The 23,743-nt window shown below is 37.6% G+C and overlaps 1 protein-coding gene across 1 annotated transcript; it reads left to right on the top strand.

Annotated features, from left to right (window-relative positions):
• The first annotated feature begins 789 nt into the window (after window positions 1-789).
• LOC131162401 (cytochrome c oxidase subunit 6a, mitochondrial) lies at window positions 790-23,488 on the top strand. The gene is made up of 4 exons (XM_058118850.1): window positions 790-1,037; window positions 1,532-1,638; window positions 1,888-1,930; window positions 23,262-23,488. Exons 1-4 carry the CDS (start codon window positions 929-931, stop codon window positions 23,294-23,296), a joined length of 294 nt encoding a protein of 97 aa, XP_057974833.1. The 5' UTR covers window positions 790-928; the 3' UTR covers window positions 23,297-23,488.
• Window positions 23,489-23,743: the final 255 nt, after the last annotated feature.

The following is a 23,743-nucleotide window of genomic DNA, read 5'->3' as shown; positions in this document are numbered from 1 at the left end:
TTAGGCCAATTTTGCATTTTTAGTCGGACAAATCAGTAGTATGTAATATATATGTTGTGTGTTGAAACGTTTCTAATAGTAATAGGAACAATGATGAACATAACAAGAAAAATAATACTGTTAGTATCCAATAATGTCTTAATGATAAAGTTTAATATTTTCTAACTTTGCAATATTTTCTTGCTTGATATTAGCAATGATTAATGACAACAATAATTAAAAAAAAGTATATGCATATTTTTATACCTTTAATAACAGTACAAACAACAACAACAAAATTGATTATACTAACTATAACAGCAAGTTGCTTTAAACTTTCATGTTAGATGCTTGAATTTTGAATCTTATAACAAAAAGAAAAGAGAATGTATGATGATAATTGACTATCTTCCTTTTGTGTAGCTAAGCACTGTAGGTTTTAATTGACCAATAACATTAACAAAAAAAAAATTACTTATCATAATCATTACAATTAAATAACTCTAATATTCTATAATAATGAAAGCATAAACTATAATAGTACTTAGTATTTAGTAAGGATACAAAAAACAAAAACTAAATTTGAATAAGTATGCTTTGGAGAATGGAAGAGGGTAGGGGGACAATGAAAATCAGCGGTAGAAAGGATAAGTAGAAGATTTATTAAAATTAAAAATTATAAAATATATTTGAGAACATACATTTTAAAGAATTGAATTTGAGTGGAAATTGAGCAAAATTTAATATAATTTTATATCATTTTTTTTTAAATTTACATAAATTCAAATTGAGAATAGATATAAACATATTATTAGTGTTTTTAGAATGTCTAAAAAAAAAAAGTACTTCTATTAAGGACTCATCTCAATGGTCCTACTTAAAGAATCCGAGACCGAAACGCAGCAAATCTCCGCTCGTGCCTGGGGCTCATCAGTTAGAGAAGGAAGAAATGGCAATGGCTATGGCGAGATCTGCTCTTCGAACAACGCTTCACGGAGGCACAGGCAAGGTGGTTCCCAGGAGGAACTTTGCTTCCTCTGCCCTCCACGATGATGCCCGTATGTCGTAGACCCTACCGTTTTCTGTATTGAACTTTATTCCGTGGGTTGTTCAGATACCTTCTTTTGTGTTTCGACTACAATTTATTGCTTATAATATGATTTTGATACGAGGAATGTTTTAATTTCTCATCGTCAGGAGGATCGGATCAGAGTTTTTTTTTATTTATTTTTTTATTTTCGGATACGTGTATATTTCCGTTATGGTCAAAGTTAGGGTTTAAAATATGTCAGTGTATTGATTTCTAGGGTTTGGTGTTGTTGAATTTGGGATTCCAATATGCAGATTTGATCTCTCTCACTTCGTATGCTGTTTGGCTGTTATAAAATGCCGAGAGAGAGCTATTGATTGCTCTAGATTGTTGTTTTTTGAGTTGACAAATACTTATTTATTTGTTTATTTATTTGTTTTCATTGTTGTTCATTTTCCATTTTTTTGTTTTGGGGATTCTATTTTATGCGATTGATTGACGTTTTGCTCTTTTTTCCCCCAGATGAGGCGGTAAAATGGGAAAAGATAACGTATCTGGGCATTGCTACATGCACTGTATTAGCAATATACAACCTATCAAAGGGTCATCAACACTTTGATGAGTCTCCTGTGAGCTCTTGCCTACCAGTTTAAATCTATTTTGTGTGCATAATTTTCTACAATGATGCCCACATCACTTTTTCTCCGTGAACTAAATTCATGCGTGGAAAAGTTGGATATTGGTCCTTTATTTGTTAGTTTTTTGTTTTTCTATTAATGTTATTGCCTTTTCTTAGAAATTGTTTTTTGAAACTTATTGTTCTTTCATCCATTTTTATCTTATTGAATTTTATTTCCATGTCGTTATTGTGAATGCAGCCATACCCATATTTGCACATTCGCAACAAGGAGTTTCCATGGGGTATGTGTGTTTATTGGTTCTTCAAATTGAACTTTTAAATTTTGCCCCGTGATATTAACTATGTTATTTTTGGGTTGCTGTATCAAGGTCGGCAACTTATTAAGAGTAGTTTGCACCAAATGCTCCTTGTCAGTTGGTTTGCTGTTTTGATTGTTATTTATTTTCTTATTAAACAAAGTTTTTAATAGAACAACTATTTTACAGGACACTGGGACAGTAAGTGAAAGCTGGTGTTCTTATAACTGCCTTAAAACACTTAGTAATGATTTCTTAAAAATTTTTTTTAGGAAAAAGGTGGGGACTTGTTTAAAATATAATATAATCAGCAATTGTGTTGGTTTTGTAAACCTTGAGTGTAAGAGCACATGCAGGGCGTAATATGATTGTAGTTGATTTTGCCATGATCTCTTGGGGAAGTCAGTATACAGTTGAGGTGGTAAAATAATGGCTATATGGTTTATGGAATTTTTGGCAATTGGATGCTGTGTAGGATTCGTGTAGTCAAATCTCATTTAGCTGGGATAAGGCCTTGGTTTTGACTTAATGGTGGAAGATGATTGTGCAAAATGATTGAGTCAGAAAAGATCCTAATCTAGGGTGAAGAAAGTGGAGCTTGATATAATTACCCTTTTCTTTTGACTAATATTTAAGTGTTCAGCTTTGTATTTTTTTTTTTTTTGACAGCTTAATCCTTTATTATACATTGAACAAACACTTTTCATCATGATATACTAACTTGGAGACCAACTGAAACATTAAGATATACTAATTTGGAAACAATATCTTTTTGAAATAATTTAAGAACTTTTGAATTTCTGATGGAAATATAATTTAGTTTAATCTGTGTACAAAAATTTTGTGCGATGAAAAGGTGAAAAAAATTTAATTGTATAGGCATAGGATTTGTATGTACTAATAGTTAAAGCCCATGTACAGGATTTGTAATTATTAGTACTCAAATGTATGCTCGTTTATTGAAAAAAGGCTTATGACATGGTTGATTGGTCTGTTTTGAAAAAACCTATGACATGGTTATTGGGGTTTCCCAAAGGTTGTCAGAATCGGGATCCTAAGTGGGTTGATTGGAGGTGTTTGTAGGATCAGATTGTAGAATCCGGTTGAGAATCGTTACTTTCAATGTAAAATAAATATTAAAAATTATTTGTGTGGAACTTTATGACAATTCTTAAGACTGAAAACTTGTTCCGTTACGTTGTAAGTGCAAGAAGTTAAAAATACAATAAAAAGCTCAGAAAATAAGAAAAAAGGAAAAAGAAATGCAAGAAAAGAAGGAGAAAAAAAACTCATTGTTGAGTCTTTCTTAAAGCTTTTCAAGAAGCAGATATGTTTTTAAGCATAACTTTGCAGCTTTGTGCCATAGATGGAACCGAATAAGGTGGAGAAGACTAGAGGGGAGTCTGAGCTGACTGAGGTGCTCAGATGGAACCGAATAAGGTGGAGAAGACCAAAAGGGCTTGGGCAGAAGGCTCCGAGCAGACTGAGGAGCTCGGATGGGACGACTCTTCGCAGAGGGGCTCGGAAGGAAGGCTTCGAGCAGATTGAGGGGCTCGGACAAGACGACTTTTCACAAGGGAGCTCGAACGGAAGGCTCCAAGCAGACTGAGGGGCTCGGACGGGAGGGCTCTTTGCAGGTCGGGCTCTTCGCAGGCCGGGCGTGTGGGCTGGAGCTCAGTGAGCCGGAACTCCTTGTCGCGTGGAGATTGGGCTGAAGCAGAGTGGGTCGGGACCATGACCATGAGGAAGTGGGTGGGGCGTTGGGCCAAAGCCCATTTGAGTCTTTGTTACCAGTTAGTTTCTTTACTGTTGTTTTTGTTATAGGTTGTTAGGTATTAAGGGGGTGGCCAGTAGAAATAGGGGGTCAGCTAGACATTTGGAATCTCTTCTGTTAATTTGGAGAGTGGCTCTCTTGAACTAGCCAACCTGTTCTTCCTTATTTCAATTTCTTTTGTATGCATTGCACTAGTGAATTTGGTCCATCTCATTTTCCTGCAAGCAATTCATTCCATTATCCACCATCAATCTGTTGTATCCATTACAATTACATTGAGTTTAGTACAATTACGAGGGTGTTCATTACAATTGGTATCAGAGCCAACTACTGCGACCATGGGAGAGGGAACTTGCATGAACCAAATGCTGGAGTCCATTGTTGCCCTGAAAAAAGCACAAGAAGAACATCAGAGAGTTCAAGCTGATACACAACAAGTTCAAGCAGATCAGTAGAAGTTACTTGTCAATCTTACTCAACAATTGGGAGCACTTTCGGAGAGTGTGAAACTTCTTGGCAAGCAGAAGCTTGATCAAGAAGGCCTAGGGGAAACATCTAACAATGAGTTTATGCATCACCACTATGAGAGCTACCATAGGGAGCAACACAATGCAAATAGAGCAGGTATTCAAACTAAAACTATACGAGTTGATTTCCCTAAATTTAATGGGGCTGATCCAGCAGGTTGGCTCTTTAGGGTCAATTATTTCTTCCTATTTCATGAAACCCCACCCCATCTGAGAGTTCTGTTGGCATCCTTCCATATGGAGGATAAGGCCTTAATTTGGTTTCAAGACTTGGAGAGATCTGGTTTATTAACAAGTTGGGAGGCATTTGAAAGAGCCTTGCACACCCGATTTGGGGTCAATCTGTATGATGATCCATTGGAGCAATTATCCAACCTAAAACAAACTTCTATTGTAACCGTGTTCAAGGAGTAGTTTGAAGAACTGTCCAATAGAGTCAGGAACTTAGATGAGAACCATCGACTCAGTTTGTTCATGGGGGGATTGAAGGAAGAGATAAGGTGGGCAGTGAAACTCCTGAACCCAATCAATGTGCATACGACTTATGGCAAGGCTCGAGTACAAGAGGAAAACCTTCTAGCAACTAAGAGGTATATCCTACCCAACACCCAGGCCCACAAATATTCACCTGAACAGATAAGAGAAAAGAAAAGCTAGGGGTTATGTTTTAATTGTGATGCCAAATGGCACCCCGGTCATAAATGTGGGGCTGCCAAGCTTTTCTTGTCAGAAGGAAGCAAGCTAAACTGTTTCAACGAAAAGGAGGAGCCACCCGGGGTGCTATGGCATGATTGCCCTGAGGGAGAAGGGTTTGAGCAGCAGCAAGGAGAGGGAGAGGATAGGGTGGAAATCACCCTACATGCACTAACGGGGTCTCTCCACTCTAGAACAATGAGAGTGGTCGGTTCTTTTAGTGGACAAATTTTTGTGATATTGGTTGACTCCGGCAGCACTCATAATTTCATTGATCCGACTCTGGTTAAGAGACGTAAGCTGGCCACGAATAGTGAAGAGAAGGTGAAGGTGGCTAATGGAGAGGAAATATGGTGTGAAGGAAGGTGTCCAGCAGTGAGTTTTGTGGTGCAAGGGACTATATTTGAAGCTAATATGTAGTCTCTGATTTTGGGTGGCTGTGATATTGTACTCGGAATTCAGTTGCTTAGCATGCTTGGTGAAATCATGTGGGACTTTGTTAAACTCACTGTGAAATTCCATCACTGGGGCAAGGCTCTTTGCTTTCAAGGACTCACTTCCCAAGGATTGATGGAAGAGGAACTGGTGGGAAAGTTATCCTAATTGGAGAGGAAGGGAATTCTGTTACAACCATTGGAAGAAATAGAAGGAAGGGCAGCGGACAACACTCTCCCAGTCCTAACATCCTTGCTGGATGAGTTTCAAAAGGTATTTGAAGAACCTAAGGAATTACCACCCATTAGGTCATGCGACCACGGCATAACGCTTAAGGAGGGGACCTCTCCAATCAGTGTAAGACCCTACAGATACCCTTATTTTCAAAAAGAGGAAATAGAAAGGATTGTCTCGGAGTTATTGGAGCTAGGAACTATAAGACCAAGCCATAGTCCTTACTCCTCTTCCGTTTTGTTGGTAAGGAAAGCAGATGACACGTGGAGGATGTGTGTCAACTATCGAGCCCTAAACCAGGTCACTGTAAAGGATAAATTCCCTATGCCTGTGATTGAGGAGTTGTTAGATGAACTACATGGGGCTGAGATCTTTTCAAAACTGGATCTGAGATCCGGGTACCATCAAATTAGGGTAAAGGTAGAGGACATACCTAAGGCAGTTTTTTGGACACGCGAAGGACACTAAGAGTTCCTCGTGATTCCCTTTGGGCTGACAAATGCACCATCGACTTTCCAAGGCTTGATGAATGAGGTATTCCGACCCCATCTTAGAAAATTCATTCTAGTTTTCTTTGATGACATTCTGGTACAACAAATCTATGGAAGAACACCTCAAAACACCTAAGAATGGCCCTACAAATTCTACTCGATCAACAACTGTTTGCTAAAAGAAGTAAATGCAAATTTGGTTGTCGAGAGGTGGAGTATCTAGGGCATTTGGTATTGGGAAAGGGGGTGAGGGCAGACCCCACCAAGTTACAAGCTATGATTGATTGGCCTTTACCTAAGGCTCTCAAAGCTCTAAGAGGGTTCCTAGGTCTCATAGGGTATTACAGAAGTTTTATTAAGGGGTATGGAGCCATAGCCGCACCCCTGACCAATTTACTTAAGAAGAACGGGTTCCACTGCAATGAGGAGGCTGAGAAGGCTTTTAGGGAACTAAAGGAGGCAATGTCTACTCCCCCTGTTCTAGCCCTACCAATCTTCACGAAGAAATTCACAATTGAATGTGATGCATCAAGTAAGGGGATTGGGGCAGTACTCATGCAATAAGGGCAACCAATGGCATACTTCAGTTAAGCATCGAAGGGCAAAACCCTTCTCATGTCAATCTATGAGAAAGAATTGGTAGCTTTAATAACATGAGTTAAGAAGTGGAGACCCTATGTCTCAGGGCAGTCATTCATTATCAAAGCAAATCAATAGAGTCTAAAATTCATGTTGGAACAAAGAATGGGCACTCCGGTGCAATAGAAGTGGATCACCAAACTATTGGGATCATGGTTCGAAATCGCGTCGCAGGTGTCACGGGTCGCGGGAGACGCGGGTGTTACGTAATGGGAAGCAGGCGTAACGGTTGTGAATTTTTTTCACGCATGCACAACCATGCCAAAATCGAAAATAAGCATGAAATCCATTAATACATGATTTTTAATGAATTTTGAAGGCTTTCATTCAACCTACAAATGCTTTTTAATAGACATTATGATTTTTATATTAATTTTAGTGTGTTGTTTACAAAAAAAACATATTTTTTTTATAGTTTACATTACTTTAATGAGTAAAAAGATGTAGAAATGTTAGAATCAATTAATTAAAGTCATGAAGTTATTAAAAATGAATCAATTGACTCAATACTCAATATACACATTACACATACATGAATTTAAAAAGTGATTAATATCAAATATCAATAAATAGTTGAAAATACATGAATACAATATTACAAATTTATAACATAGCACATGTCATTGTCACCACCAAAAAGAATGACGTGGAAGGTCTTCATAATTTACATCTGTATCTTGAGATTGAGATTGGAAATTATCTCCTCATCCTTGTGGAAATACATAGCTGAATAAACTCAAGTTTGCGTCATTTCATTGTTGCTCTTGAAAATGTACTGGTGGTGAAAATCCAACTGATATAGGGGGTGCATAATCTCCTCTTTGATCATATCCTGAATAATGTCCATAAGTTGGGGTTAGGGCTGGCTCTGGGTAGTGTGTAGAAGAAGACTCACTAGATCCCGAGATTCCTGATCCACTAGGATAAAAGTGTGAGTCACGAGATGCATAATGTGGATATGCTGGATGAGATCCATATGATTGTGATGATGAACCATCTAAACCAAAGTCGCCAAAATTACGAACCACACCATATGAATCTTGAGCAGAATCATTAGGGTTATCACGAGCACTCCTTCTCTTGGGTTGTGAAGATTGGTTCCCTAGAGGAATACCCAAGTCATAATTTTCAGGTATGTCATGTAGTCCATAAGGATTAGAAGAATGTATATCCCTTACAAATGATGCTCCTGTGTCATATCCATAATTATATTCTACACCACCGCCTCCACCACCACCACTACCACCCCCTCAACCTCAACTCCAGCACCACTATTACCATCGTCATCACTTGGTGGGCTCAAACCAAGATTGTTATCACTTTGTGTACGTTCAAGGCTTGAACTTGAATCATCATGCACGTTTATTGGTGGTTGATCACCTCCTTCCGTAATACTACCAACTTCTTCATTCAACCAATTTGAATTGTCCTAACCGTCGAGTAGTGGTGTCTCTCTCTCCTCTAACCATTGACTTAAAGGATCATCTTCTTCAAAAATGTAATCCAAATTGATAGGATTGAAACCCTCTTCAATTTCTCATTGGTTTCTTTTCATTGTACGTCTTAACTTTAATCTCATGTTGTAATGTACGAAAATAAGTTTTTGTAGTCTCATGTCTTTTAATCTATTTCTTGTTTTCGTATGGATGAGGCTAAAGGTGCTCCAATTACGCTCACAATTCGAAGCCGATGTGGTTTTACTAAGAACTCTGATTGCTATTCTTTGGAGCTCAGGAGCACACAAGTCATAATGAATCCACCATTCGGCTGCATGAATAATTAAAAAGAGTTTTATGTCAGTATAGTGTCCGTATATTTCAAAAGTCAAATTTGAACATAAAGAGAGAAAATAGAGCCATTCATTCATTATTTAGCTATATAACCTATATCTACCAGGATTTGTTTGTTTCACTGTCCTTTGAGCCAACGGGGTTCCAAAATTCTCTTGCCTATCTCGATATAGCAACAACTAAAAAAGAATGATTGTGAAATATAATTAATTATTTAGATGTATTAATAATTATTCTTGAAAGTATTATAAAATATTAGAACAATTCATTATTCAATTTAATGGAACCAATACTTACTTGATTAATAGCCCGGATTTGAGTATCTATATCGGGTATCAACTTGGTTTTCACTTTTTTAACCCCATCCATGACTTCTCTAGCAACTTCAGGAGAGGGTGGGACACCATAAAGAAATTATGGGTTAAAAAAATGTTCTATAATTAAATTTAGAAACATATTAATCAATAGTTTTGTAATGCAACTATGCGTAATTTAAAAGTTAAAACAATAAGAAATTGTATTTGATTTACACTTACTAGCAGCGTGCAAATCTTGGTGCAACTGAAAACTCCACCGGTTGTCAATAATTTTCCAATAGTCTTTGTAAAACCGGCAATCTTTTTGAATGACCAACTTCACCCTATCAATTGTCTCGTATATGAAGCCCATGGTTGGTTTTTCATCACCATCAATCAACTTAAGAACTTTCACTAAGGGTTCTTACACTTTAATTATATCAGAGGCCTTTTGCCAAAACTCTTTACCTAAGATAATTTTCTTCGAATCGTATGTTGGGCTTGATTTTGCCATCCTAAACCTTGAGTTTTTCTAAGCATCAGATGTAAACATTTCCCTTAATGCTTGTTTATGCTTGACAATAGTCTCCAAAGCAATGAAGTTTGTGGCAAATCGAGTGATGGCAGGGGGAAGTAACTCTCTGTTATTTGTGAATTTCTTCATGAAATTCTTCACTGTCCATGTGTGGTTGTAAATAAATGAGGTTATTGTTCTTGCATCTTCTAAGACCTTCTTCACGTTACTTTTCTTACCAATATCTTCAAGAATAAGGTCTATGCAATGAGATGCATATGCTGTCCAATAGAGATTAGGCCTCTTCTGCATTAATAATTTTTCTCCTGCCTTCACTGCAGCTTCATTATCAGTCACTACTTGGACAACATTCTCCTCTCCAATTTATATAACCACCTCGTCCATTAATCTGAAATGAAATTATAGATTTAATAATTACTACTATTTAATTAAAATTATGCAAGTCCATAATACTATTTGCATATACAATTAAAATTAGAAAATTACCTGAAATAATATTCAGCTGTTTTTCTTGGCACATCAGAGGCATCAACTGATTTATGAAACACGGTGCCTCTATTGCAATAAACTAAAAAGTTTATAATGTATTTTCTAGTTGGTCCTGACCAACCATCACACATAAGGGTTACACTTCTCTCATTCCAAATTCCAGCAAAAAAAGCTATATAATTTTCATTTCTTGATACTCTTGCTCCAAATAAATTTCAGATATCTCATAAGGTGATGGACCCTTCATCCCCTTTTCAACCTCTGCACCAATATCAAGCATAGGCTGCATAAATGGAGAGTCAACTACATTCGCTGGAATCCGATTATAAATTAGAAATTTTACAATTGCTTTTCCTAATTTACTTTTTAAACCTTTCAGTAACTTAGTGTTGATTTTTGGTTGTTTCGCACTCTTGCTTCTTTCTAAAATAGGATCCATTGCCTTTAGTCTAGCTTTAGGGGCATCAGGATTTATCCATTGTCGTCCACTACCTTCAACTTCTCGACCACTATAAGATTGAACTCCTGCTCTATTGAAACCACTAGTAGCACCACTGCTAGAGCTATCCCCCTCTTCATAAATATTACCCCCTAGTCTCCCTCTAGTTGTTCTTGCTCGAAATCTTTGTCTTTCTTCCCATTGTTGCTGTGATCGTATGCTTTCTTGTCGATCAAATCTCATACTTTCTTCTTCCAAATCTTCTTCATCACTTAAATTCTCAAAATCTCCTCTAATTTGGGCTTTTGCTTTTCTTGCCTTTTTTGTTTATCTATTTTCTTCTCAGCATACTGTTGTAGGTGTTTCATCATTTGTTCTCTTACTTGTGTGGTCACATTTGAGTATCCAACTACTTGACCCTTTTTATGTGCCCAGTGTTGTTTCAAGCATGTAATGCTCCCTTTAATTATCTTCCCACATAACTTACATATAATAACATGTTTATTACCGTCTACCGCAGTACCAAAATGCCATCCAATATCCTCACTAGGTAAGTTCTCATTTCCTCTATCACGTGACATATTGATAGACTTAATTTGATGATCTCTACACAAAGCATAGAGAAAATACAAAGTTACGATCTTTCTAAAAAAATGACAGGAATGATATAATTATTAATTTAGTAAATATTAAATAATAAGTACTAAATAGTCCTTCTAATTTTAAATACTTATTACATAAAAATAAAATATAATATTTGATTAAAAATAATATGTAAATTTTAATTTATTTTTACATTTAAATAAAAAAATTATAAAAATATTAGATATTTTATTACAAAAAAATATATTCCTTTATCTTTAAAAAAATATTTTCATTATTTTTTATAACTTGATTTTATTTTCATTTATAACTATAAGAAATTAACATTGTAATTTTAAAGGTGGAAAAGACTTTTGCTCTACTTTCATATACATCACAACATCACTAATAGAGATCCATACAATACAAATTGACTATTTAACTTTTTAAGCATTTTCTCAGTATATGGATTAAAATAAAATTTTTCTACAAATTCCAGTAGTAATTAGTAAAAATCTGAATTATTAATATATTAACTATTAGGTTAATTTTTTTTTTAATTAAGTTATCAATTTTTACTTTATTTGATAGCTAAAAATAAAAAATAGATCATGTAAAGATTTATTTTACCTAATTTTAAATTCAAGGTCAAAATGATGTTTTAAAACTTAAAAAATATTTATAAACAGGAAATATATGATGGAACTAGATTTTCATAATTACCTTTCAAAAAATATAAGACAATTAAAATATTTATAAATTAAGAAAATTTTATTTTACATAATTATTATTGTTTTCTAATTTTTTGCTCTATTAAATTACTCTTTCTTTTAATTCAATTTAACAAACATAATTTACAACAAATTATAATTTAAAAAAAAAAAACATAATAAGAAGTTTGAGATGTGGGTGTTGAGTGCGGATTGAAATTTTAAAGCTTATCTCATACGCTGAGATGAGCAGAGAGTCTGAGTGAGACCGAGAGAGGGGAGGGGACTCAGAGGAGCCTCGAAGCTCCATGCGACGACTAGCGGAGGGTTGGCTGGTGGCGGCGAGTGCGACGACTGGAAGAGTAAGCTGCCGAAGGGCTATTGATGACTCCAAGCTCCGATCGACGATTGGCAGAGGGCTGCCTGGTGGCAGCGAGTGCGACGACTGGCGGAGGAAGCTGCCGAAGGGCTATCAGCCACTCTCAGGCTTCGAAGAACTTAGTTAGGATTAGGAAGGCTAGACGAAGGTTACGAAGATGAGTAGATTTGCTCACTCTTAGGCTTTGAAGAAGTGAAGCCTTCTTATTGCTATGGCCAACAAAATTTCAAGGTAAGTTTTTTACTTTCCAGTTTGCTCTTTGAATGTTAGATTTAGTTAGATTGAATGGTAGATGGGTGGTTGGGAGAGGGGGAAAGCAGCGCTGCAGCAGAAAGGCGATTTAGATTTCTACAAGCTGTCAGCATGTAATGGTCCGTAATGGACCGTTATGAAGTGTAATGTTGGGGTAACGGCCGTTATGGGCCATTACGGCTGTGAATTTTTTCTGAAACGCATTATCGGCCCGTATCGGTTTCATAGCCTTTGATTTATGTTACGTATCGGCCATTACGCTACGTAACGGCCATTATTTAAAATCATGATTGGGATATGATTTTATTGTACAATACAAAAGGGGGCAAGAGAATCAAGTAGCAGATGCTCTGTCCTGAAAAGATTCAGAAGGTGACACTCTCAACCCAGCAGACGATCATGCAACAAACAATGAGGCAAGTATAATGGTTATTTCCTTCCCCACTGTTGGGTGGATCGAAGATTTAAAAGCCTCGTTTGTAGATGACAGTGACATACAAAATATCATGTATCAAATTCAATCGGGCACACCAGTCGAAGGGTTCACTCTAAGGGATGGGTTATTATTTTACAAAGGCAAGCTGTTTATAGGCAGGAACGAACAGATCAAGCAACAAGTATTACAAATATCATGGCAATGCAGTAGCAAGACATGAGGGATATGAAAAAACAATACAGAGAGCCAAAAGAGATTTTTATTGGCGCGGCATGAAGAAAGAAGTTAAGCAGTTCATCAAGGAATGCCCCATTTGTCAGCAGATGAAAGGGGAAAATACTTACCCCGCCGGCTACTATAGCCACTTCCCATCCCAGGAAAGGTGTGGACAGATCTAAGCATGGATTTCATAAAATGTTTACCCCATTCACATGGGAAAAACATCATTTTAGTGGTGGTGATGAAAGGGGAAAATACTTACCCTGCCGGCTACTATAGCCACTTCCCATCCCAGGAAAGGTGAGGACAGATCTAAGCATGGATTTCATAAAAGGTTTACCCCATTCACATGGGAAAAACATCATTTTAGTGGTGGTGGACCGTCTCTCTAAATATGCTCATTTCCTACCCCCCCTAAGTCATCCATTCACGGCAAGTCAAGTAGCACAAAGTTTCATGCATAACTTTTTCAATTACATGGCATGCCAAGATCGATTGTCTCAGACAGGGGGACCACATTTTTAAGTAAATTCTGGCAAGAACTCTTTAATCTACAAGGAGTCCAACTGAAATTCAGTACGACTTACCATCCGCAGACCGACGGTCAAACAGAGGTGGTGAACAAGTGCTTGGAAGGAGGATACCTTAGGTGTTTTGTGGATGACACGCAGAAAAATTGTGTGAAGCACTTGCCATTAGCTGAATATTGGTACAATACATTTTACCACACCTCGGCGAAAACTACCCCCTTTCAGATTGTGTATGGTGTACCACCACCGCACCTCCTGAGCTATATTCCAAGGACCACCAGGGTGGCGATGGTAGACGAACGCCTTAGAGACCGGGAGGTAGCACTGGATCTCCTTAAGCATAACCTGCAACAAGCGCAAGATCGAATGAAAAAGTATGTTGACCTAAAGAGAAAGGAGCGAAGATTTTCAGTGGGCGATTGGGTTTGCCTGCGACTCCAACCTTGCCAACAAACAACCGTGGTAGTCCGGCGGATCCTGAAGTTGTCACCAAGGTTCTACGGACCCTTTCGGGTGTTACAAAAAATCGGAGAAGTAGTGTATCGACTCGACCTTCCAGAGGAAACTCAGATTCATCTGGTTTTTGATGTATCTCAACTCAAGCCCCACCTTGGAGCGTCAGTTCGAGTGAATAAATGAATTCCCCCCACAAATTCCTAGGGAATCCTTAGCCTAGAACCTGAAGAGATTTTGGAGAGGCGTATGAAGAAAAGGGGGAACTTTTCGGCAACAGAGATACTGGTTCGGTGGGAGGGGCAAGAAAAGGAAGAGGCGAAGTGGGAGTCCAGGCAGACATAGATGGAACCAAATAAGGTAGAGAAGACTAGAGGGGAGTCCAAGCAGACTGAGGGGCTCGGACGGAACCGAATAAGGTGGAGAAGACCAAAGGGGCTCGGGCGGAAGGCTTCGAGCAGACCGAGGAGCTTGGATGGGACGACTCTTCGCAGAGGGGCTTGAACGGAAGGCTCCGAGTAGACTGAGGGGCTTGGACAGGACGACTCTTAGCAAGGGAGCTGGGACGGGAGGCTCTGTTCTTCCTTATTTCAATTTCTTTTGTATGCATTGCACTAGTGAATTCAGTTCATCTCATTTTCCTACAAGCAATTCAATCCATTATCCACTATCAATCTGTTGTATCCATTACAATTGCATTGAGTTTAGTACAATTACGAGGGGTTTCATTACAATAAGAACAAAAGGAAAAAGAAGTGCCAGGAAAGAAGGAGAAAAAAGCTCACTGTCGAGTCTTTCTTAAAGCTTTTCAAGAAGCAGATCTGTTTTAAGCATAACTTTGCAGCTCTGCGAGGCCTGCGCTTGGCTCTTTTATTGGCTGCTGCTGATCGAACAACAAGAATTCTTTGTGGAACACCAAGTAAAGAAGAGGACTGGGGATTGAGTTCTTGTTGAACACCAAGAACTCTTGTTGTCGAACACCAAAGAACTGCTGATCGAACACCAAGATTGCTGGTTGCTGTTGATCTAACACCAGTCACCAGCTGGATGGCTCTCTGGTTGTCGAACAGGAGAGAAATTCTGGTGCTGGGCTGCTGAACTTCAAAGAGTAGAGGACTGAGGTGTCAAACTGCAGGGAGGCCAGGTGAAGATTCTGCTGAATCTGTTCTTCAGGAGGCTGGGAACATTTTGCCCCAATTTTTGAGGACTTTGGGCTAAACATAAACTTTTTTTTGGGGCCTTTGGGCCAAAACATGTATAGATCCTATTATTAAAGCTCCAAAAGAGAAAAAAAAAAAAAAACCAATCCAAGTAACAAAGTAGGATTGGTATGATTCTACTTACGAGTCTACCAATTCTTTTACGATTCTATTATGATTCTACTTGATCCGATTTTGTTGCGACTTGGATCTTTTGGTTGAATATGGATTGTAGAATTGTACGATTCTTCAATACACAACAATTTAAGAACCATGGGTTTCCTTGGATAAAACTCCTACTGAAAAAGGGGTTTGGGAATCTTTGCTTGCAGTGGATAAGTGGGTACTTTAGTTCAACTAATTTATTTGTGATTGTTTTTTATTAGCCTAGGATTGGTTGATTGTCTTGTGGGGGTAAAAGACAAGTGGTCCCTTCTTTTGTTTGCCTTGGTAGTGAATGTTTTTAGTAGGATAATTTCTTGTGCTCAATATTTGGGGATAAGAGCGGTTTTTTGATAGAAAGGTAGGAGGTGGGAAGTGCCTTCAGTTTGCGGATGATGTTTTTTTTTTTCCTCTTGAGAATAATGTTGTGAAATTTTGTCAAGTTCTAACTTTGCTATGGTTTTTTGAGAAAATTTTGAGTTTGATGACAAATTTGCTCTAGAGTGGTTTAGTGGCTATCAACTTATGTAAAAGTGAGTCTGAGGTTTTTTGATCTTTAGTAGGTTGTGAGTCTCTGGCTTGGTCTTTCTTGTACCTTACTACCTTGGTCTCCTTTGGGAGGGTTATCATTTGTCAAACGTGTTCTGGGATTAGATGTTCAAGAGAGTAGGGAAAATATTGGACTGGTGGAAGAAGGCTTGCCTCTTATTAGGGGGTAGAATCACTATCTCTCTTATTAGTTGTTCCCTTCTAACATCCTCATTTACTTTTTGTCCATTTCCAAAATACCTTCTAGGGTGGTAGGGAAGTTGGAGAAGATTATGAGAGATTTCTTGTGGTTGGGTACAAGGGAGGATAGAAGGGGCCACATAGTTATTTGGAAGTTGTTAAGAGGCTTAAGTTTGAGGGGCTTGGAAATGTGGTTTCCAAGAACAGCTCCTTAGTTGTGGAATGGTTATGGAGGTTTTCATTAGAATCTTAATGCCATATGGCGTCATGTAATTAAGAGTAAATAATGATTGCACAAGAATGGGTGCGATTCTAGGGGGAGTGGCAATGTTTCTCATGCGAGCAAAGTTTGTTTCCTAGATATGGCTTGTCTTCCTTTCCTCTCACATGTTTCAAAGTGGGAACTAGGGATAAAATTTGTTTCTGGGAGGATATTTGAGTTGGTGAGAGACTTTGTTGGAGTTGTTGTGCCATCCTTTTCTAGGCTTTTTCTTTTTTGCTCATAATGCACCAATTTTTGTTTTTTTAATTTCTCGTAGGGGTGCTCTTTTTCTTGAGATTTCCATCTTTTAGGAGTCTCAATGAAAGAGAGGTTGACGAGTTTACTTGTTTACTAGGTGTACTGGATTCTTGCCAACTTCGTGGAGGAGGGGTGGTGGTGGGGGTGGGTGGGGATACAAGGCTTTGGATTGGGGACGATGTGGGATCTTTCTCTTCAAAATCTTCCTTTTCTAATCTTACAAAATTGACAAATGCTAGCCCCTTCCGACTGAACAAAGTTGTGTAGAAAGCAAAGATTCCATTTAAAATTTGGGCTTTCATCCGGACATAACGGTCAACAAGATCAATACATTTATATTAGGAGGCCTTACAAAGCCCCAAGTCCAAATGTTTGCATGCTATGCCACGAGGCAAACGAGACTACTTGCCATCCCTTCATTGCTAAGAAGCGAGGTATATGTGGAACAAGCTGTTTTTCATGTTTTGGTGAGTAGGTGACTTTGAAAACTATTCATGATTTTGTGGGGTGAAGTTTTGTAGTTTGGGAAGAATTGTATAGGCAAGATTTTTTGGATTTGTGTTGTATATATAATTTTGTAGCTTTGGTTTGAAGGGAATACTAGAATCTTCAAAGATAAGAAGGCTTCTCCAAACTTTCTTTGGGAGGAGGCTGCTTTCTTTTGGGGCACATTGATATCCAAAGGGATTGGAAGGCAGATACTACACTATTTTTAGCATTCTTCTCTGGAAAATTTCTTATCCTCCTTACATTCTAATTATTTCGTCTCATTAATAGATATTGTATAAGAAAAGCATGTCTATTATGAGATCTTAACATAGAGCTGAACCATGGGTCTCATGGAATTTTCAACCCAAGCTTATTATAGGGGCTGCATTATTCCAATTGGGTGCATTGTTTTAGTTGCATCAAGTAAAGCTTCTTAAGCTGTAGTCTCAAATAAACCATTTTCTTGGTAGTTGACTTGTGTGATGACATTTAAATTCTTTGTTATTTATATTTAGCATTATTTGGAAGAAATGGTGGTTACAATAAATAGATTTTGGCACGGTTACATAAGAGCTGCTAGGGATGTTCAATTGGTGGTGAGCATTTGTTACTATTGAATAATTGAATAAAATGAAAGACCTAACCTCAATGATAGATTTCTCCCTCTATTTATAATATATATGTCAAATACAATAATTGACTAAAATGAAAGACCTAACCTCAATGATAGGTTTCTCCCTCTATTTATAATATATATGTCAAATACAATACCAATGACCATTATTCCCTTATGAACTCTCGCATACTAACATAATTCTAACGCATACTAATGCTAAATGACCAAATAACCATTAACACTCCCCCTCAAGTATATATATATATACATCATATGCTCCTAGATTGTTACAAATGAATTTCAAGTGAGCACCTCCCAAAGCTTTATTGAATAAATCAGCAAGTTGAAAGTTAGACTTCACATGACTGGTTGTAATGAGCTTGTATAAAAGTTTCTCTCAAATAAAGTGACAATCGACATCAATGTGCTTTGTCTTCTCATAGAAGATCGGGTTGAAGGCAATATGGATAGCAACTTGATTATCACACATCAATTCCATAAGTTGAGAGAGTGGAAACCCCAGTTCTTCCAACATGTTCTTCAATCAAACAAGTTCAGATGTAGTGTGAGCCATAGTAGTTAAAAGCGCGCCTAGGCGCGACGCGCAGCGGGGCGACCAAGCTAGCGCCTCATCCTTCTTCAGGTGAGGCGACCTTCAAAAGGCGCAGGTTAGGCGCACTGATTCTTCAGGTGCAGTGAGTCGCGCCTTGAAATTTTTGAGGTTGTAAGAAATAAAATATAGCTAGAACCAGCCCTAGCCCTAGCTCTTTGTCTTCGACCCTTCGAAGCAGCACGAAACCAGCAGGAGAAGCTCGGCTTCGACTAATCGATCCTTCGAAGCAGTACGAAATCAGCAGGAGCCCTTCGTATTCGATCCTTCAAAGTTCAAACCAGCATGAGGCTTTCTTCTTTGACCCTTCGAACCAGCAGGAGCTCTTCGTTTTCAAGCCTTCAAACCAGCAGGAGCCCTTCGTCATCAATGTTCAAGCCTTTGTGAGTCATCAAGCTGCTTCGATTTTCAAACTAGTAAGTCGCTCTTCTTCTCTTTTTCTGTTCTTCTTCTGCTTCTTCTTCTTCAGTTCTTCTTCTTCCTCTTCAGTTCTTGTTTTGCTTCCTCTTCTTCTTCTTCAGTTCTTCTTCTGCTGCTGCTTCTTTTTCAGTTCTGCTGCCTCCTGCTGGCTGCTTCTTCTTATAAGATTGACTTGCATTAAGCCTCTAAGTCAATATTATGTAATGTGTAATTAATTATGTAGTTTAATGCAAATTTATACTTTATATTTAGTATATAACATTTTTTACTGAATTTTGCTGCTGTTTTGTAATTTGATTGGAAATGCAGTGTACAAACTATACATTTTTCTGAAATATAATATATAACATTTTTTTACTGAATTTAGCTATTGTTTTATTGCACTCTCTTCTTTTGATATTGAAGATGCTTTGGGGCCTTCAGCCTAGCAATTTTATTTCATTTGTAATTTGAAGCTTGAAATCTTGCATGCGTAATTACTTATGTTGAACTATGTTTGTTTCACATGGAACTTGGTTGTCATAATTACTATTGAATATTTCAATATTTTAAATTCTAATATAACTATTGACGTGTTTTTATATCAATTACCCACCAAATAGGCATTGTACACAATTTTAATAATTCTTGAGGCACGTGCTTTCGCCTCGCGCCTCTGCTCCAAGTACCCTCTGCACCTCGGTGCGCCTTGCGCCTTTGACTGCTATGGGTGTGAGCCATAACCCTGTATGCTCAGACTCAGCACTTGACTTGGTCACTGCAGTTTGCTTCTTTCTCTTCCTAGAAATCAAATATCACCAACAAAGATATGACTCAATTGTGTATTTTCAATTGGAAGGCGATCTAACCCAATCTGCATCTATATATCCCTGAATATGAGAGTGACATTGATCCTCATATAAGAGACTTCTTCCTAATGCTTCTTTGAGATATCTCAAGATGTGAACTATTGCATCCCAGTGACTTGTTCTCAGAGAATCGAGAAACTGACTCACAACACTTGTTGCGAAAGATATATTTGGTTGAGTGATTGTAAGATAATTCAACTTTCCAACAAGTCTCCAGTACCGTATTGGGTTAGGCAACAAATCATCCATATCTTACACTAACTTATTGTTAGGATCCATGGGTGTGTCAATAGGTTTGAATCCCAATAGCCCAGTCTCATCTAAAAGATCAAGAACATATTGTATCTATGATAAGACCATTCCCATAAGAGATCTCGCTCAAGAAGTACTTCAATGGTCCCAAATCCTTGGTTTGAAATTTAGTCTTTAGGAAAAGCTTTAGATCTCGGATGCCTTGATCATTGTATTCAGTAAGCACAATATCATCCACATACACAATAAGCAAAATCCTGTTAGATTTAGTACGACAATAAAATTTAGAGCGATCCACTATACACCGTTGGAGGCTAAATTCAAGTATGACCTGCACTTAATTGACCAAACCATGCTTTTGGAAACTGTTTAAAACCTTATAATGATTTCTTGAGCCAACACACTAAGCCTAACTCTTGCTGAGCAACAAACCTAGGTGGTTGTTCCATATGAACCTCCAAGATTAAAATGTAGGAAAACATTCTTCACGTTTAATTGATGTAGATGCCAATGACAAGTAGTGGTTTAGGAGATAAACAAATGTACTGGAGCAAGTTTAGCGACTGAAGAGAATGTGTGTGAATAATCCAAACCATACACTTGATTATATTCCTTAGCAATAAGGAGGGCCTTCAATTGTGCCATGGAACCATCTGGATTGACATTTTCAGCATACACCCAACGACAACCAACCACAGACTTATTACGAGGTACCAACTCTCAACAACAACAACAACGACAAAACCAAGCCTTAAGTATCACTAGGTGGGATTTGCTATATAAATCCTTTTCCATCAATTTATGTGATCACGAGGTTCTAGCTTTCAAATATCACTATATTGTAGTGTATGCATCTCTTCAATCATTGCATTCCTCCACTTAGAACGGGGAAGGGCTTCAAAAATAGATTTTGGGAGAGTAATTGATGATAAAGTACTAACAACACAATAATACGAGGGTGAAAAGAAATCTTAACAAACAAAATTAGAGACTATATGTTGGGTACAACTACATTTACCTTTTCAAACAACAATTGGAGGACCAAAATCTTGGGAAATATGATCATCTAATGAGGGAACTAAAGTTGTAGAAGTTGAAGCTAGAGGAGGCTCTCCTCCCTTGAGTCATCATGCATATACTTAAAAATTGGGATGATTCAAGCAATGAGAAGGACTTAAAATGGATGAAGATGTAGGAGGATTGGGCACAAATATTATGTTAGGATATGGAAGGCAAAGTAGAGGCAGGGACTCATTATGGTCAACATAATTGAAGGAATCAAAGTATTATGGTGTATACTAAAAAAAGTTGACATCAACAGAGACAAAGAATCGATGTAAGGTAGAGCTATAACATCCATTTCCCTTTTGAGTATTGGATTACCCTAGAAAAATTCATTTGATAGTGCAAAGATCCAACTTATCCATTCCTGAAGTTAACTGATGGACAAAAGACAACCAAATATATGAGGAAAGGAGAACAAAGGAGCCTTCGAGAAGACAACTGAATATGGGATTTTATTACGAAGGATAGAAGATGACATTTTATTAAAATGAGAGAGCAACTAGTGAGCATGACCTCAGTCTAGAATACTTTGAGGACATTCATATTCATTTAATACAATAGGGTATTAGTGACTTTAAGGGTATGCTTGTCTTTCCATTTTGCAAATCCATATTGTTTTGTAGCGTGCGCACAAGATGACTAATGGATCATACCAGAATTAGTCATATAGGTTCTGAATTTGGTAGCGGAGAACTCAGCATTATCACTACAAAGTATCTTAACTGGCATGTCAACTAAGTCTTTATTCGAGAATAGAAGGAACAAAAGATATTAAACAACTCAGTATGATCTTTTATTAAATAGTACGAAGTCATCCAAGAGTAGTCATCGACAAAAGCAACAAAGTACCGAAACCCCAATTTTGACATGACATGAGTAGGACCCAAACATCATAATGGATGAGCATGAAAGAAATATCTGCCTACTTATTGACTCGGGAAGCATGGGAACACGATGATGTTTTGCCAATTGACAAGTCTCACACTCAAGACTAGACACATAACTCAAGGTAGGAACTAGCTATTTCAATTTATTTATGGATGAATGGCCAAGGCGACAATGGATTTGAAGCAGTGTAGCAGTGACTGTTCAGGAAATGGGAGAAGAGAGTGACTCAAAGTAGTTGAGTCCACGAGCCTCACGTTCTATGCCAATTGTCTTCCTCATCTTTAGATCTTCGAATAACCATAGAATCATGAAAGAAGGTTAAAAACAATTTAGTGCCTTTTAAGCTTACTAACTAACATAAGATTGAAAGGAGACTTGGGAATGTATAAAATAGAAGAAAGAGAGGTGGAGGGAGTAGGGTTTATTGTTCCTAACCCTTTAATTGTAGTTGTGGACCCGTCAGCAAGGGTAACTTGAGGACTGAGGTAGACTTTTAGGATACTGGAGGGTAGAAAAGAAGTTGGTTGCATTTGTCATATGGTGAGCTACAGCAGAGTCAATAATCCAAGGACTAGTGGGAGAGATACTAGGTGACATACAAACTGTAGGATTACCGTTCTGAGCAAAAGATGCAATGTGATGAGATGCTTGATGCTATAGGAACTTTGAATACTCTTCCTCTGAGATAGTTATAGTACGCTTTTCACCTGAACAAATGCCTGATGATGGAAACATGCTTTTGGGATTTGAGGATGCCATCCCAACACACACAACCTCAATACATCGGTGAACTACATACATGTATATTCAAATTATGATGTTGAGTATGTAATCATTTAGTTTAATTTAAAATGGAAGTGTAGTCAACTTGCCATTATCCTGCATTTGAGTCTTTCTAAGATTTGAGTTATAAAGTCAATCTGATTGACTCCGTGGGTTTCTGGCTTGAGGATATTGTCTCGTTGGCTAATAGTTTCTCTTCTTGGAACTGGACTATGTGTTTCGTATGTCCTGGGAAGGTAATTCCGTGGCTGTTGGCAAGATGGCTTTTAAGCTATGGAGATTGGATGATGGCTGGAGGGAAGGCCACAAAACAAGGCTTATTAGCTGTTCAGGTTGAATCCCCTCCACTAGTTTGTTTCTTATTTTGTTTTCCATGACAAAAAGGTGAAAAACCAGTGATTGATTGAGAGTAATTAGTTGGTGGCTTCTGTGGAGCTGCTTTTCAACAAACTGCAAAGCAGGTAATTGAGCAGGAAAATTTTAATACAAACTGTATACTGTTTCTGCATGGTAAACTGCTTTTCCCACCTATTGCTGAGTTTGGTTTGGATAAGAAAGCCCCTGCTAGTTTACAATTGTAACTTTTTATTGTGGTCCTTGCCCCTTGTTTTGTAATTTGGATTTATATGGATATGAATAAAATGCATATAAAATTATATTGAATTTTTTCTAAATCTGCACAAATCAAATCTAATGCCTGAAATTCATGCTTTCATACATGTGAGGATAAATTAATTCTGCGCCTTATTTTCTTGGTTAAATTTTTATTTTATTGTGATGCAAACACCCTCTTGGCATGCACTGATGTTTGTGGATCTTTGGTATCCCACAGGTCCTGATGGCCTGTTTGAGGCGAAGAAACACTGATCGTTCAAGGCGATTTGCATGGCATTATGATTGTCTAGCAAATTTCTGTGTCCTGAGAACAATATTTTAAAGACCAACTTTGAAATTTCATCGGATGTTGATTTTACCCTACTTGGACCTGTAGATTGCAGGTTTTCTTTCAATTTTTCTAAACTTTGCTTGCAGAGAAATAAGATTTTGATGAGTAGTTTAGATTGTTCTTGTCATATTGCTGGACCAACTTTTTGTTTTTTCTGTATCGGGCTTTTGCTGCTCTGTTTGAGGTTGGCTTCGTGAGTATTTAGCTGTAGTTTGTGAGCATATTACAGGGGACATTTATAATATGATTAAAATATTATTAAAGCAGGATAGTAAGTGAAAAAATAGAGAAAAATGCAGTATAAATGGTGCAGAAATTACAGAAAATGCAAAAATTGATCAAAGGCCTAAGTTGTGTTATTTAAAAAA

Source organism: Malania oleifera, chromosome 1, assembly GCF_029873635.1.
Source record: "Malania oleifera isolate guangnan ecotype guangnan chromosome 1, ASM2987363v1, whole genome shotgun sequence".
NCBI classification, from domain to species: Eukaryota; Viridiplantae; Streptophyta; class Magnoliopsida; order Santalales; family Ximeniaceae; genus Malania; species Malania oleifera.
The sequence above is the reverse complement of the archived record's forward strand: the minus strand, read 5'-3'. Positions and strand labels throughout refer to the sequence as shown.